The sequence below is a fragment of the Rhodnius prolixus genome, unplaced genomic scaffold (assembly GCF_049639745.1).
Source record: "Rhodnius prolixus isolate KJV_2025 unplaced genomic scaffold, Rpr scaffold_1, whole genome shotgun sequence".
Classification (NCBI taxonomy): Eukaryota; Metazoa; Arthropoda; class Insecta; order Hemiptera; family Reduviidae; genus Rhodnius; species Rhodnius prolixus.
In genome coordinates this window covers 66,303,491-66,321,583 of record NW_027411581.1, presented here as the reverse complement: position 1 = coordinate 66,321,583, position 18,093 = coordinate 66,303,491, and the positions used below count along the sequence as shown (strand labels likewise).

Sequence of the window (18,093 nt, the reverse complement as noted above, 5' to 3'; positions counted from 1 at the left end):
ATATAACATTTATTTATTTATTTTTATATATAACATTAGTAGTATTCTACTATTGTTATTAAAAATAAAGAAATAACGTTAATAACGAAAATTTTGAAAAAAAAAAAAATGAAAACGATGAAACTAGCAAGAGTTTTAAACAGTAATGAAAATGTAATCGTGAAAAACTTGCGGAACAAGAGAGGAAACAGGAGTTGGAAATAAAATCTTTCAGAAATAAGGATAGAGAGATAGAAAAAGTAATTTAATTTTTTACAACTTAAGAGTAAGAAGACATACAGTCTTCTGAAACTTTGAAAGTAAAAGTCTTTAACTAGTTAAGCTTGGAATTTAGTTTTTTTTAAAAAAAAAAAAAAAACCACAGTGTGGGGAATTAAAATCAGTATCAATGACGTGTATATGACGTCGAACGCAGGGCAAAACAACCAATAGTTTACAATAGTCGTAATAGTCACTGCAAGCGACTTTTTCTGCAATCTCTCTGGGGGGGCTTGAGATTAGACAGAGCATTCTGGGCTCTTTCAAAATCTTGCAACGCTTCACGTTATGCATTGCTCCTAGTTAACTAGGGACGCAAGAGCTTTTACAAGGAAGAAAAAAGTGCTCGTACTCAGGTCTGAACCTCGTATCTAAGGTAAAAACGGCATTGCACAAGGGTTGAGAGCGTCTATTTGTGTGAGGTAATTCCCCAATCTCTAATGCGGAAACCAAACATGTACCAACCACTTATCAGTTGGCTGGCTCCCACCGCAGTTCTATTGGGTAAGATAAAGGAAACATCCCACCAAATAATATTCTTATTGTATTTTTATTAAAATTTCGAGTTTTTATAGTTAATGGCAATTTTATATTTTTCACAACGAGTATACACGTCGAACGCACCGTAATAGAGATTTGGTTTGACGTGTATATACGTCAAATACGCTTAACTGGCAGTATATCGATATCGATCGTGTAAGAAGAGTGGATCAAAAATATCTCAAAATTTTCTTCTTTAGTTTCGGTAACTCCAAACAGAATTAAATTATTTCTTCTACTAATCGATTCGATCTGATTTTTTCTAGATTATACATATATTATATCTGTTTCAGAAGACATTTTCCTGTTTTATACAGGAAACTTGAGATAGAGAGTACACCCACTATTCTCCTACCATGGGCAGCTACTCTCCTCTCAAACTTACACTTCTCTTAACTAATTCTCTTGGACTTTTCGATTTCATACTTCACAACTTCAGTTACGAATTCCGTTCAAAAATTTTCCTTCTTTTTGGCTAAAGTTTTCTTAATGATATATTAACCACACATTCATTCACTACCCCGTTTTTGTGCAGAAACCCAAGAAGAAAGCCAGGTGGTAAAAATCGACCAGAAAACCACTCAAACAGAGAAATAAATGCAGAGCAGCAAAATTCGTGGGTTCACATGTAAGAAACAAGATTAAGTGAAACTCTTATTAAGAAAGTATCATTTCAGTATTGAACAATTCGAAACCTTAAGCATAATGAAATTACTTGACGTAATTCTGAGTTGAAAGAACGTAATACACTGAATGTGTGCAGAAAGTTGCAAATGGCTTTTAGTTTTCCGTAGTTATGTTTGGATTGGATAGGTTATTAGAAGATATTGGAGGTGCATCGCTGGGCCGATGATACGAAAGACATGGATATGGGATTGCGAAGAGAACATGGCGACAACTCACTTCCCACTTGACGTTGACTGAGGTTGAACTGGCGGCCTTCAGATCTTTGAACGTGACAATCCTATTGGCCAGACGACCTCTTGCCTCGTCCAGCTGGTGCGGCGCCAATGCTTCTACTCCTTCACGCAGAGTTCTGGCCAGTTCGGAAATACCGCTAGGTATTGACAGGCCTTGATTGTTTTCTGCACGCACTATGAACATGTAGCCAGTGTCCGGTCTTAAGTCGTTCAACTGGAATTTAAAAGGTAAAATAAAATAATTAAAGAAAAACTCTCACTGGACGTAGAAGTTGGAGCAGGATAAGTCTTACCGTATAAGTGTGGCTAATAACACGATGCGCAGCTACCACCCACCCTGTTTGGAGATCTGGACTGAAATACTCCAAAGTGTAGCCAATCAGTGTTGAAGTACCAGAGGGTGGATCCCAGGCTACGGTTAAGGAGGACTGGCTAGAGTTCAACACTCTAGGCGTGGACGGTGCTCGAGGAAACACACTTGGGTCTGCTGATCGGTGCATCTCAGCTCCTGGACTCTTCTCCACGGTCAAGTAGCCAGACCATGAACTCTCGCTAGACTCGGACACACCGGTGCAAGTGTACATGCCAGTGTCGGCCAGCTCTAAATCTGAAACAATTTCACCATCCTATTTACACAATTGCAACAACTTCTCTTTTCAGTTTGTTGCCCTGTCTTAAATGCAACTGTAGAGAGAGAGAGAGACAGAGAGACATCTATTGACTTGTAAATATTTTCATTCAACAGAATCTTTGAAACATCAACGCAGATTCTACAATCGTAGAGAAAACAGAATTTTAAATCTAGCAAATATCACAATTACAATCGAACTTTAGGGCTTAAAACTTTATTTGCTATATTCTTCCTTAAAATTCTTATCTACTCTAACAGTACTTTAAAAAAAATCATAATTTGACGCTTTAACTACATAAATTTCATCGAGTCCAGCTTCTGTTTCTTAATGCACGATTCTACCATGCTGGCAACATGTTTGACAATTTTCCAGCTAAGAACTTATTTTGTAGTGCCAAGACGTGGAATCACTAACCCTCGATTCTGAGCGTGCCAGTAGGCATGATGGTGTAACGATGCTGTTGGGGTAGCTCCAAAAGGGGCAGATTATCCTTGTACCAGATCACCTTGGCTGGAGGGTTCGCCAATACCTGGCAGTGTAGGGTTGCGAACGACTGCAGTGGTAAGGTTTGATTGGACGGGCCGATCTCGATAATAGGCGGTGGTTTGTCATTCACAGATGTCACCTGAGAGAATGCAATAGTAAGAACGTTATTAAAGCATTCTACTAAAATATAGTAAAAATAGACAAAGAATAAAACAGACTTTAAATGAAATTATACAATAAACAATTTAATCTTTAATGACTACAGCGTATCACAATATTACTCTCTTCATCTGAGTATTTTTGTGAAGGGAACAGAACGTTTTACATAAATTTGGCATTTATACTTGAAGCAGCTTAGCTATAAGTAAAGGACTTAGGTTTGCTCCAGATTTTTTGGTTTTCTTGAGCCGCTCTGTTATCTAAACTAAGCAATTCCACTTTTTAGTACTCAGAAGGTGATAATTCTTAAAGGAAAATTTGTCACGACCACTGTTCTTCCATTTACAACAAGTAAGAAGAAGAAGAAGACATGATCCTCCCCTTCAAGAACGTTTGGCCGTTCTAGAGAGTGTAGATACAAAAAAAAAACGCTAACCTGCAAAAACGCTCTGGCAACAGCAGAACCAGCTACGCTGAGCGCAGAACAGACGATGAAACCAGCATCCTCCCGCAGCACACCATGGACGCTTAACTGCCCTTTACTGCTGACAGCCATACGACCATAATTATTCCCCGGAAACATAAGCACCTGGCTGCCTTCCTTTGTCCAGAACACCGAGGGCGGCGGATTACCGCGAGCCACACATTCAAATTTCGCTATGCCATTCAATGGTACAGTTTCATCTTCAGGTTTGATAACAAACATCGGAGCAGCTGCCGACACACAGAGGGCAAACGTAAATTACCAGTTCATGATTGCTGGATACAGATCAATGAAGGAGTGAGTTCAAGAGTACTTACAATGCACTGTTAGTATGGCTTTCGCTGAAATGGAGCCCACAGCGTTTGTAGCGTCGCACACGTAGACTCCTTCGTCGTCTGGCTGTACCCGTTCTATCCGCAGACTAAGCTCGTCCGTCACTCTGGATCTGCCGACCGGCATTTTGGTTTCCTCGCGACGCCATAACGTCTTGGGCGGTGGGTCACCGTTCACCGTACACTCCAGCTCTACATTGGTGTCAGCCACCGCGATAAAGTCGTGCGGTTGCTTCACGAAGTACGGCTTCACTAAAAGAGACATACACTATTGAAACCATATGATAAGTAAACTAAATGATTGGAATGGGGCTATTGGCATTGCACTGATGAATCCAGTCTCCCCTCCAACAAAAAGGATTCGTTGTACAGAACATCGCCTCATGGATCCTAATATATCATAGATCTGTAAATCCTGCAACGATGGACAGTTCTTTAGGCTCATAAAAAATGCGCGAGGCATTCAGTGAAGAATGAGAAGCTTCTGCGGAGAAGGCATCAAGTGAAATAACTAGACTAGGAGATACGTTGGAGTACTGCTTCTTAGATTTCAATTCTTCTTTTACCTGGTGCCAGCAAAATGAAGGTAACCATAAACCTGTATGAATAAATATTAGTAATTGAGTAAGTGAATAATTCCTCAACGAGGAATACCGCCCCCTCCCAGCTGGCTTTGGTCGCTGGCTACCTATCAAGGTTACCAATCCTCTTCAATCTACGTCGAAGAAATAAAATTATTTTGTAGCTGGTAAGAAATGGAGCTGCTGTTACCGTGTACTGTCAGACTGGCTATGGGAGACTCCTTCAAACCGACCACGTTCTGCACCACACACTGGTACTTGCCTTCATCGGCGGCCTTCACCTCTGTCAAAAGCAGATTACCTCCGTCCACCACCTTTACTCTATAAATAGAAAATAATCAAAATATTTTCTAAAATAAATAAAACAAAATGAATTATAAAATAATATTTGAACCTTGTTAAATGTTATGTACACAAGAAAGTGATCTAAAAAAAAAAACTTACCTTTCATTCAGTTCCAACACCTCGCCATCTTTCTTCCAGAGTAGAGTCGGCTCAGGATTTCCTTTAGGCGGTCCACATTCAAGCGTGGCACTGTCTCCGGCAGCAACCTTCTTATCGGAAGGTACTGCTCTGAATTCATCATGCAGAACTGCAACAAAGAATCATTGTGGTATTTAGATTTTTTTTAATTTTACAATGCTGGAACTTACTGAGGTTTTTTTTTTTAACAGTGAGTTTTCTTTAATTCTTACAATAGTTATCCATCTTTGAAGACAATCTTTCGTCTATCCAGTTACTTTTTACATTACACTATCTGAATGTTTGAGGCGCCACGGTAGCCGAGTGGTTAGAGGCGAGACCTGTAAAGCTAGTATGCATTGTGGTGCTGGGTTCAATTCCCGGGTCTTAGGCCTTGGATTTTATTTAATGGTTAATAAAAGAAATGTACAGTAAAGTATGTTACTACTATAGAAATGTTTAAAACAGCTACATCTTCGCAATAACAGAATTTAGTAATTTAATCCAGACGCTTATTGTAAGCTTTGTCCCGATAATCACTGCTAAATACTGTTTTCATTTTTTTGCTTGCCTCTTTATTGAATGGCTTTATTGCCGATCAAATTTGATTATTGGGCACTTCTGTAAAAACAAGTTTGTTTCTCAAAAGTTATATTCAAATCTTTAAAGAAAGATGTTATTCACTGTTAGAGGATTAATTAATTTATTGATTTATTTTATTGTGATTGTAAAATATGAAGAAAACATTTTATTATTTTGTGAGGAACTGGTTTGGTTATGTTTATTTATTCTGTTTAATTATTTAATATTTTGCTTAATTATATTTATCTTTTCTTTTTCTTTATTCTAATTAATGATAGAAAGAAAAGAAAATTATTATTTGTTTTGATTTGACCTAGTTTTTTTTAAACTTAATTTGTGTTTTGTTATATTCAATATGAATAAAAACGTGGTTTCACGCACTGAGCTCCTGCTTTTAAAAAAATCTTGTATTTTTAAGAAAGCAGATAAATTCTATTCTATTTCTACTCTACAGTAAAGTATGTTTGCTAGTCGGCTTCGTCCACGACACCTAATTGGATTAGTTGGACGTACAGCCCGCCTGAGAAAATAGGCAATTACTTTACTACTTTACTGACTGAATGTTTGAAGAAGCTTACGTATACATGAATATATTAAGTACAATATGTAAAGATTCATTTCAGCGTTATGTACGGTATTATAAACTGTAAATGTTAACAACTAACAAATACATATGTTGCTAAAATGTTTTCGTAGTTTCGAGACATGTAGAAGTAAGAACTATGACAATTATTATAGTAACAAAAAAAGTACTGTTAGAGTTCAAATTAATTATTATTTTTTTTATTGTGTTTACTGAATATGGGCAGCCTCTAGGGAAGCCACTGGCGCAGTTGGTACGCATGCAATGTAAATGGCACTTCACCTAGAACAGACGGGCGGCATGCGAAGAGAAGGAGGACCCGATGTGCTGGCATGAATAATTAATTAGACCTACCGCCCCCGCCGCGTAAGGGCTTGGTGCTCTCTCAGTGCAACCAACTCACTCGTAATCAACATAACCCATCCAGACAATAATAAATTAGTCAGGAACAGTCAGTAGTAACCGTGTGGGGGGGGGGGGGGAGGAGGGGCTTGCATTGATCCGCCATTAGCCGTGTAGCTCCATGAGTTCCTCCTCCCGCTGCTGGTGGTGGTTGTGTTGGAGAGGGTGACTGGAACAGGAGTACTCTTGTTCCCAGTTCTGTAACAGGCCTAAACTGGGGGGGTGCCTACAGGCATGGTCTTCCCCAAATCACATTAAGAGTATAATATTTTCACAATATTCATCTTTTTATTGTCATTGTGTGCGGGAAAACCACCCTCACTGGAATCAACTCTCTCATTCTATCTCTCTCTCTACTTCCTCTTATTTACAATTTCACAAGATTTACTAAAATTTTCATGTTTTTCACTAAATGTCACTTGGCTTTAAAATTGGGTCACTAAAAAGAAAAGACTTTTTGAAGACCTCCATTCTTAAAAGTGAATTTACATCAACAGAATTTCGGTAAGAATACCGAGGGATTCCTCCACATCTGAGCGGAAGGTTTACGGAAGCTATAAAAAAGACCAAGGGATTCGCACTTTTAATATTTCAGGATGTTCTACAAGATTGGTATTTATCAACGTTCCTAATTCTCATTAATACAATATTATAGAATGGTAATTCTCCAGAATGCAGTAGAATGGCACTTAACAGCCACAGCTTCCGATCCTATATCTTATAAATTCTAAGGAACCCAAATTCTTACCCACACGTTGGCAGAAATGTATAGAAAGTAATGGGGACTGTTTTGATTAATAAAAACAGTTATAAATCATTAATTATTTTTTTTCTTTTAAAACCATAATCCTGCATTATTTTCCGGACAACCCAATACTTTTTCTCTGACTAGAAGGAGTAGGAGAAGGAATTAAGGCTCTTAATTGAAGGAAATGTGAAAGTTAGAGCGGCCAGAATTTCAGGTAGAAAAAAAAGATAGACAGTAGTTTTCACAAACCAGAATATTGCTGGAATAAAGCCGTGCCGTTGAAGGCAGGGGGATGTCTTCCGTTTACTTCAGATCGAACAGGGAGGAGGAAACCGCCCGGGTGCTAGAGAAGAAAGAAAAAAAAATAATAAAACGGTTACAGAACCACCGTTCTGGGTAACACACTGGGGACAGCTAGCGTTGCTATCTGGGCTGCGACTCCAAAATCGGGGCGATAGCGGAGTGTCAACTGTAGTAAACGAGGTCTCCTTTCTGAGCGCGACGATAACAAACCGCCGCTTCGCTCAACAGGGGGGTGGAAAGAAAAAAACGCTGCTCATAGAGCGACCAACACAGGCAGGCGTCTTTCTTATCTCGGCACCCATTCAGCTTCTTCTACCTTCAGATAACTAACCCACCTATGCAGCCAGAATTTATTTTCATACATAAATATAAATATATTTAACCGTTTACTTACAAAACTAGCTGCAATGAAACTCCCTAAACAGCTTTTCAAATTCTCGTGCAAAGTATAGTAACAAGCATTTGGAACGGTAATGTCAAATGATAGTCGCGATTCTTTCCGGTTTGTTGCCAATCATATTCGTTTCCTACTTCCTTCAAATTTGTAATTTTAGTTACATATTTAATTCTTGTTACGAGTTTTACAGGCGATAAGAGGTTATTCTAGGGGTGCTTTCCACTAAGCGCTCACAACGATTAAAATATACCTTCAGCCGTTCCACATGGACGACCGCGGTCATAGTGGTCGTGGCGAAAACGTCACTAATGAAGTCATTATTTTCGCTCACGCGAAGCTCACAACGCTCAAACTTTAAGAGCTGGGTCGAAGTGGGCGTTCAGAAATTTGGCGCGCAGAAAAGATGGCGACCGAAAAAAATTATATCATGTAAATGAAGGTAAACCTCATGTAAATAATTGAATGTGTTTCTCGAAAGTCTAAAAAAAAATAATCAAATGAAAAATTACTTATCCCTTTGCATACTAAATCACTGAATAACGATCAATTACACTTTGATAGTTAATAATACGCGGCTTAAGTTTTGCTTTTCATCATTGCGATTTTGTAAAATTGCATTCCACTCTTCCGTCGGAACTAGATGAAGAACTTTCTAAAGCATTATTACGTTGCATTAATAAATATCCTACTGTTGCCACAAAATACATTTTAATTTTATTAAAACGTAAATTTTATAAATACTCCACTAAAACGTAATATAAAAAATTGAATTATCTAAATATTTTTAATATAAGTCAACTTTACCAATAATTAATAAAGTTTGTTATAACTGCTTATAAACGGGGTTAAAATTAAAAAATAACCTCTTCAAGCTTCTGACTTATTTTCGAGGCCGCCATTTGTAATGTTTACAAGAACGGTTAAAACGCCCTATAGTCCATTCTACTTGAGTTTTTCGATTGTAACAGTCACAAAGCAAGTGGAACGGGCAAAACCGCGCGGTCGTGAGCGTGATCGTTGTGAACGCTTAGTGGAACGCACCCATACACTAAAATGGCACTTAAGACAAAAACTAGTCATCCTCTTTTCCAGAATTAGCCTGCACAATCAAATTACCATCGATTAAACCATTACATACAATCGATGAAAAAATTATTTTTTTTTGTATTTTTATTTAGATCACTACAAAATAAGTGCTTCCGGCTGAAAACTTAATTTTAGAAAATTTGTGACGAAAGCAATACTTCCTCTTGCTCAGTGTGTGTGAGAGCGAGAGAGAGAGAAAAATAACGATTAAAGCGTTGATATATGAGGCAGTTTAGAAAAGTTCGTAACCAAGGCAACTGACTAACTTCTTTGTAATGGTAACGCCTACCAGCTACATGTAAACATCGCAGTAAATTTGTGATCCACAAATCCATTTGATAATGGGGCGAGTAGAATGTCTGGGCAATTCTTCACGAGGAGTTGTTTTCAAACTCGGGTGAAAAAAAAATAGAAAAAATATTTTGCGTATGGAAAGAGAAGAGACTAATAGTTGGAACAGCTGACAGATCTTGCAAAGGGGGTAGCGGCGGAAGACCTGTCTACGTAATTGTCATCCTGCAAGTGTAACTAACAAAACAACACCATTAACTGCTTTGGTTACAGCATAAAACTTGATTGATTTGCAGCAACTACTTGGACTACGTAATATAAACGAAACTTCTTCCTTTCCTTGCTTACACAAACTTATTCCAGGTTTCATATTACATCGCAATACCCAAGATTTATACAAACAACTGCAAAGTTGAATGAACGTTACCATCAGAAAGTAGAGTATCATGCATTTTGTCCCAAATTTGTATCAATTAACGTCAACATCTGAGAGGTCATTGGTGCCCGGAACTTTTTCATTTCACTGCCAGTCTGGGACATTGTTCTCTCGTTACAGAACCTCACACAGTCCTTCACCCCACTGACAATGAGCTGTAGAAAGCACCAAGGAATTAGAAAATCTAAGGGCCCTATAGCTAGTAGATTCAAATCCAGTACCAAAAATATGATTTATTAACTTTTTGATCACCAAGATCTATTTTTTAGTAGTTTTAATGGCAACTATTATGCAGGGTGATCTATTTAAAACCGCACCAATCGTTAATAACTTTTTAGGAAAGCGGAATTTCGAAAAAACCCATTAAGTAAACTATATGTTCTTTTTGGATCTAGTTTTCAAATTTTCCATCGCCGAGGCTGTTTCTTCATTTTTGGCGTAGTTACGGCTAAAAACCCAATTGGGGTTTCATAAGGACCACTGGTTTTGACAATGATTATGTAAACTACATAAAAAACTGTGAAAAATGACGTTGACCCCGTTTCGATATCCCTAATATTTGTCGAGTCAAAGAGATCAAAGTTACAATTTTCTCTATTCGTGACCGGTTATCAATATTAATTTTCCACCAGAAATACACGTTTTGGGGAGGTCCTCTGACTGCAAAAAAAATGTTATTTGTGACGCAAAGTGAAAAAAATAATAATAATTGAAGATTTTAAAATATGTAGTTACATGTAATGGTTGTGGGTGAATCTGGATAAATTTGTTTTATCATCAAATAAAAAGCAATCATCACATCATTTTAATGCACCCAGTAATGCAAGACTTCTTGAACTGTGATTACGGTAAGAATATCTTGCCAGGTTGTTGGTCTAATGTTTGGTTTTGTAAGTGAGAGATCAGCAGTTCGAATCCCGCGTATGCAGTTATACTAATACTTAATACATCATAATACTTTTTTTTTTAACAAAATGTAGTCACACGAGGAATACGAACTGGGGATCTCCAACTTACAAAACCACGCTCTTGACCAAGATATGGCAAGATATTCTTACCGCAATCATAGGTCATGAAGTCTTGCATACTGGGTGCATTAAAATGATGTGATGATTGCTTTTTATTTGATGATAAAACAAATTTATCCAAATTTTACCCACAACCATTACATTACACTACATGTTTTAAAATCTTCTGTTTTTACTTTGCGTCACAAATAACATTTTTTTGCAGTCAGAGGACCTCCCAAAACGTGTATTTCTGGTAGAAAATTAATATTGAAAACCGTTCACGAGTTGTTAAAACAATAAATTTGATCTTAAATATCTCGACAAATATTACGGATATCGAAACGGAGTTAACGTCATTTTTCACAGTTTTGTATGTAGTTTTCATAATCATTGTCAAAACCAGTGGTCCTTATGAAACCCCAATTGGGTTTTTAGCCGTAACTACGCCAAAAATGAAGAAACAGCCTCGGCGATGGAAAATTTGAAAACTAGATCCAAAAAAACATATAGTTTACTTCGTGGGTTTTTTTTTCGAAATTCCGCTTTCCTAAAAAGTTATTAGCTATTGGTGCGTTTTAAATGGATCACCCTGTATATCGTAACATGTATAAAATTTAGTTATTACCTCATTCTCCAAGTCATTAAAAAACAATTAAGCAGTGTCAACCTCCTTATCTACACAATAACTGCAAATGGAAGCCACAATGTAAATGAATTTAATATTGCAAAAATAATTACTTTTGTCTAACCTATGAAGTAAAAATATTGGACAAAAATAGATAACCGTACCTCATGAAGCAAGATTATTTCTATCCAAAAAAATCACAAACTCTTCTCATTGTGTTAGCAACTTGTTTATTATTTGCCTCTTCAATTTCAAATGAAGTAGATAGCTCATAAATCCACCAATATTGTAAAAATAAAACACTAACAAAGCACGTCAATTCACACAAAATGTAAACATCGTAAGTAGTAAAGCTAGCCCACACTTTAAAATCTTACTTGCGTCTAATAAGATTTAAACATCATAAAATAACAATAAAAAGAAAACCTCCAGCAGTAATAGGGGCAAATCATTTACGCAAAATTTGAATCAAGATCGATTTGAATCGATTGCAAGAAACTATCGATTCATCTTGGGATTTTTTACTGTGAAACGATCGAACCAATACTTCCATTCCAAATGTCATGGAATTAATTAAAATTTGTAGTTTAAAATGAATATCTTCAATTGATAACCTTATTTTCATTCAAATGTCAATAGCAACTAAATGTTTTAATTAAAATGGAACTTTATCAGCTGATAACAAAATTGCATCTCTAGCCTAAAACAAAAGAGTTTATAAATAATAATAACTTATTTTTCGTTTTGTTTATTATGATTTAATAATTCACCTATTTTATACGGCAACAGTTAGAAATAATTCAACATTATGTCACTATTATATCAGACATTCAGCTTGCACAGTGTTTTGTTTTTATTGTGGCGCAGAATAAGGTTATAGGTAAATGTCAATGATTTTTTGTTGAATGTCAGTGTTTTATACATGTAAGCGCAACAAAATTTAATATTTCATTTTCATGTTATATCCTACGTGACATGTATAACGACAGATCACTAACTGCAAAATGGCATTTAGTCTTCGGGTGACAATGACAATCGGGTGATGTGCGTAAGTAAATTAAATTAAAAACAAAAATCTAAGTAACTTTAATAATTTTCAGGTTAATTCATTTTAGTGGAAACCCTTTTTCTTCTAATAGAAAAGCGTATTCTTTCAAGGAGATTCAGGCGTCCAGAAATTCCGAGGGCTGCTCTTCGGAGAATCTTAAAAACTTTTCTGAAGTCCAAATTTTCGTGCTTTTTACTATCTCCTTCAAATTAAGGTAAGGGAAATTTGAGATTTTTAAGCCATCTATCCACCAGATTGCTAGTGGAAATACGAGGTGTAGCTATTAAATAACGAGACTGATGCTGCTACAGAAGAACTATGCACGCGCCAAATCTTAACGACCGCGACAGCTGTGCAGCGTAAAGCCTTCTCTTTCGATTGTGCAGCGTCTCAGCGTGTTTGTAGAGAAATCTGTGTCTGACCGGGAACCGTCGTTTTTTGTAAGAGGTGTTAGTTTCGTTTTGCCATGATAACATGATACTACACATGTAGTAGAGCAACGAATTGTCGTGAAATTTCACATGAAACATGGGTAAAACCGCTACTGAAACTTGATCTTTTATTAAAAGAAGTTTATGGCGATGAATATTTATCACAGTGCGTAAGTTTTTTGAGCGGTTCAAGCGTTTTTAAGATGGCCGAGAAGACCGTCGGAGACGATGACCGCCCAAGTCGCTCTTCCACGTCCAAAACGGATGAAAATATCGATTATAATTAATCAACGATACTACCGTGAGGTGCCAGCTCAACTCCGTTGAAAGAGTAAGGAAAAAAACGACCCGATTTGTGGAAGAACAAGTCATGGGTTCTCTCCATCAAGGACAACGCGCCGGCTTACACTGCATTGTGTGTCACAAGACGTTTCTAGCCAAGTACAACATCCCAGTTTTAGGCCTTATTCGCCTAACCTGGCTTTTATCTGTTCTCCCAAAGTCAAATCTGCATTAAAAAGGAACACGATTTTTCGGTCCGTAGAAGGTATGAAAGAAAAAGCCTGCACACGTCATGCAGGAGCTCCTACAGTAAAAGACTTCCAGCACTGTTTCTGAACAATGGTAAATTCGTATGGAGCGTTGTAGGGATAGGGGAGGGGTGGAACGCACCCTAAAGCACTTGCAATATACAAAATGGTCGCTAAATGTCAACTTTTTTTTTTTGGACTTCAAGAATATTGTGTAGTTTGGTCAAACTACCAAGTTAGGTGTCGTGGACGGTGGCGACTAGCAAACATACTTTACTGTAAATTTCTTTTATAAACCTTTAAATAAAATTCAAGGCCTAAGACCGGGGAATCGAACCCAGTACCACAATGCATGTTAGCTTTACAGGTCTCGCATCTAAACCGCTCGGCTACCGTGGCTATTATTATTATTATTTTTATGATTTAAGGCGCGTCAACATCTAAGGTTATTGGCGCCCGAAGCTTTTTTCAGTGCACTGCCGGCCTCCGGACAGTGTTCTCTCGTTACAGACAACATTGTACCATCAGCGGACAGTGAGCTGTAAGTGCTACTAGGAAGAGAAAATCTAAGGGTCAGCAGCTGGATTCGAAATCGGGATCTCCGCGTGGGTGTCCAGAATGCTAACCGCATAGCTAATCCCTTCCCTTGCTAATTATTATTATTATTTTTTTGCACAATAATTTGGGAAGATTTAGAGACCTTTATGTAAAGTTGTTGTACATTTCAGTTAGCAGATTACCAAAGGTTAGTACTGAAACGTAGATACTGGCGTAGTATAATGGTAAAGGAGGAGAGTTGGTAATCTCCGATTAGATTGACACAAATAAGGGCCAGCCTCACTTGAATACGCAATGAATTGATAAGTTGGAACTAATAGAGAAGGGCACTACTCAGTCCCGCCCGTAGAATGCAGTCCCTTACTGTTGTATGCACAAGTTAAAACTAATTGGTCCCAATTGAGTATATGATAAATCGAAATAATGGAGAGGTTGGAAGCTGAGCCAGAGAGAGAGAGAGAGAGCAATGAAGTACTTGCAGCAGCCAATATGCACACAATATGGACCAACAGACTCCATTGACCTAGCAGCAATCCTCCCCACCCTCCACTCTTGTGACACTGCTAAGTCCCTTAGGAACCTCACACACTCCATCAACCTGTTAATTACACCAGTGCCAGGGTGACATTTACACTGTTACCTTTATTTAATCCCAGTATCCTAGGCTCTGTAGACTGATTTATGTCTCCTCCCTTCGGTGGCAACGTACAGCCCTAGTATTTTTTTTCCTCTAACGCGGCTGGTTCCACAAGGCAGTGTGCGATCATTTCAAATTTTAAATATTCGGGAGTTTATCCAATTTTTGTTCTTGTTAAGAATCAATAATGGCGAAATAAATGTACAGGAATGGGTGTGGAAGCCCCCAAAACAAAGGATTGACATAGGTAGCCACGGTAGTCGAGCGGTTAAAGGGCTAGACCCGCAAGGCTAAGATGTATTGTTGGTTTAGTGGGTTCGATTCCCCCGGTCTAGCCTTGGATTTTATTTAATGGTTAATAAGAGAAATTTACAGTAAAGTATGTTAGCTATTCGCCTCCTTCTACGACACCTAATTTGGTAGTTGGACGTAAAGCCCGCCCGAAAAAATAGGCAATTAACTCTTTACTGAAGTGTTACTTGATCAAGCTGGATTGATTGATTCTTTGGATTGGTTTATTGGAGCAGTTGCGCATATTTTCGGAATCAGTCAACATTGCCACATTTACTGGAGAACATTTAAGGCCAGTTGTCTTATAGTGCGTTTTGCATCCACGCTTTTCCACGACATTTCGACGCCTGCAATGTTACTAATCTATAACGTTCAATTGAATAATTTTTTTTTGTTTAAAGCATTGTTAGGGAGTGATTTCGACTGATGTTGTTTTGTTTACAATCTGGTTAATGATATTAAGGACTAAATAAATGTTTTTTCTTAAGTTTTGAGTTTTGAGTTTGAGAAACTCCAGAATGATAGCAAGGGAAAGTCGTACAGAGTTTTCACAATAGATTTTTAGATGTCAGTTAAGGGCCCACTCTGGTAGAATCGACCACAGTGAATGCACGATATCATCCCTCTTACACCTGTTTCCTGTTCTTAATCATTTAAAAGGTACAAAACATGTGTATGTGTCCGTTTTTACTTTTTCTTTTTTTGTCCATGTAACTGCGATCAATATGGCCATGCAGAGAGGCAGAGCGAGTGAGAGAGCAAATAGCGTGTGCTCTAAATATAGCAGCACAAACTGCCACTGTTTGTGCACTCTGTCTCCTCTACAACTGACAGACACATGGTCCCCACAGCGGGTCACCTGCCTCACATACAATCGATATCCACATACTGAAGCTGTTTCAGCCCGAAAGGTACATACTACTTTCTGTGTTCGCCAAATAAAAAACCCCCACTCCACACCATCTACCAAAGTTTTGACAAATTTGAGGCTACAAAAAGTTTGGTGATGCCTGTTACCAGTTTTTTTTTTAGTTTGAGTTTGAGTTTCTGGTGTGGATTGGAACCAACGGTCTTTCACTTAACCATACCCCAAAAAAAAGGTTTGCTTACATACTAAAGTAACTATATGAAATATAGGACAGCAGTTTCATGTTACTTTAGATACCATTTTTGTGATCTGCCTGTGCAAGATGTTGATCAGAAGGTTACAGCAGTTAACCTTGTACATTAATTTGTGAGAAGTACAAGACTTTGTCCTTAGAGCCGTTTGAGGTTTTCAATTGTCCTTCTAGACCAGCGTTTCCCAACCTTTTTTGGGCTCGCTTAGACCGACTTGGTAGTATATCATGCTAAATTGTACCACTTCGCAAAAAATTATTGTATTTCATGAAATTTCTTATTCCCGAGTGTGTTATTTTATTATGTTGTATATAGACACAATGTATCTGTTACAAAGGAGTTCCAAGTTCATCTTCACTTTACAAACTTTGTAAAGTGTAAGATCTTAGCTTTAAAATTTTTTAAAATTGCGTACGTATTTTTCTTTTTAAAATTATTAATTAATTTACAAATATTTGTGCCCAAATCTTCTAAATTAATTTCTTTTAAGCATTCAACTTACCTGTAAGTACCAATTAAATTTAATGTTGCTTGGATAGGAGCTTACTCATTACAATCCAGTCTCTTTAAGCAGATCTTTACGTAGTTATCATTTAAGTTCTGTCACGTGATAATTCTATTAAATTATCTTTATCTTTTATCGATAATGATGTAGCTTTTCCTAAATTTTCTTTACAGAAGGTGGGTTAGAAATCCAATTATCATTTGTGTTTTCGGGTTTTGGAAAATACTCCAAGAAAGACAATTTTAATCCCGTTAAATGTGCTTTATATTTTCTCGTATATTTCGAGATAGATTAACCTTATTATTCTACATTTTAACAACTTTACTGTACAATATTATTAATTAAAATAATTTTTATGAATTATAGGAAAAAAAAAATTTTATATTTTTATGCTTTAATTTTTTTAATGTCCGCCATTACTGATTATTTTTCAAGTACCACCAACCAGCAACTTGCGTACCACAGGTTGGGAAACGCTGTTCTAGACACCTAAATGTAATCCACAACAAACACGGTGCAAACTAACTCCCACACAATGATTGCTTATCATCAGCTGTTTGAAGTTCAAAGTTAAAAAAAACTTAACATGATCAGTAAATGAGTATTTGAAATCTATTCCAACCGTAAACTTGTTGCTAATTTAAAGCAATACAAAACAAAAAAGGGACTTGATTTTTCCCATAACTTCGATTTGCGTTTTACTATGAAGTTTAAATATCTTCCTATTATAACATGCTAGGTTAGGTAATACAACCAGCTTCGCCATTGTTACTGGCTGCTTCAATATACGGCACCTCGTAAAACCAGTGTTGCCACGAAGTGTAAGCAAAATAAAATAAAAAAAATATCGTACACTCAATTTTGCCTTAATTTTTTAGAAATCACAACAGACATGCGAGCAACACTGGCAATCTTTCTCCAACTTCTACAGTCTTACCATTGTTTGATCCATTTTCATATTGTAACCAGTTAAGCGTGTTTGACGTGTATACTCGTTGTGAAAAATATAAAATTAACTATAAAAACTCGAAATTTTTAATAAAATGCAATAAGAATATTATTTTGGTGGGATGTTTCCTTTATCTTACCGATAGAACTGCCAAGTATTTTATAAGGAAGGGGGTGGAGGGAGCCAGTCAAATGATAAGTGTTTGGTACTTGTTTGGTCTCCTCATTAGAGATTGGGGAATTACGGACACAAATGGAAGCTCTCAACCCTTGTGCAATGCCCGTTTTTACCTTTTAGATAGAGTTTCAGACCTCAGTACAAGCATGATTTCATTTTGCACAGAATTCAAAAAGCTCTTTTCTTCCTTGTAAAAGCTCTTGCGTCCCTAGTTAACTAGAGCAATGCATACGTGAAGCGTTGCAAGATTTTGAATGAGCACAGAATGCTCTGAAATCTGTAAGCCCCCAGAGAGATTGCAGAAAAAGTCGCTTGCAGTGACTATTATGACGTTGTAAACTTTTGATTGTTGTGCCCTGCGTTCGAAGTCATATACACGTCATTGTCTGATTTTAATTCCGCACACTATGGAGGGTTTTTAAAACTAAATTCCACGCTTAACTGGTTAATAATCTTACAGTAATGGTTAGTCTTAATTTAGTTAGCCAGGTAATTATAATTTATTATTAGAATATAGTAAAATGTGACATA

General features: G+C 37.1%; 1 protein-coding gene across 5 annotated transcripts in view; it reads right to left on the bottom strand.

The window, feature by feature from the left end:
• Positions 1-18,093, bottom strand: part of LOC141446184 (roundabout homolog 2-like) — a 63,873-nt gene that overhangs the window by 12,082 nt on the left and 33,698 nt on the right. For 3 of the 5 annotated variants that reach the window (XM_074112664.1, XM_074112665.1, XM_074112666.1), the window contains exons 4-10: positions 4,837-4,984; positions 4,583-4,713; positions 3,797-4,063; positions 3,432-3,709; positions 2,765-2,975; positions 2,012-2,325; positions 1,702-1,932 (exon numbers count right to left, since the gene is read on the bottom strand). In XM_074112664.1, the coding sequence (XP_073968765.1) occupies positions 1,702-1,932; positions 2,012-2,325; positions 2,765-2,975; positions 3,432-3,709; positions 3,797-4,063; positions 4,583-4,713; positions 4,837-4,984 (1,580 nt within the window). Of the gene's footprint in view, positions 1-1,701; positions 1,933-2,011; positions 2,326-2,764; positions 2,976-3,431; positions 3,710-3,796; positions 4,064-4,582; positions 4,714-4,836; positions 4,985-9,673; positions 9,838-11,317; positions 11,379-11,481; positions 11,860-18,093 lie in introns of those variants that run through there. The other 2 variants (XM_074112667.1, XM_074112668.1) reach the window with 2 other exon arrangements.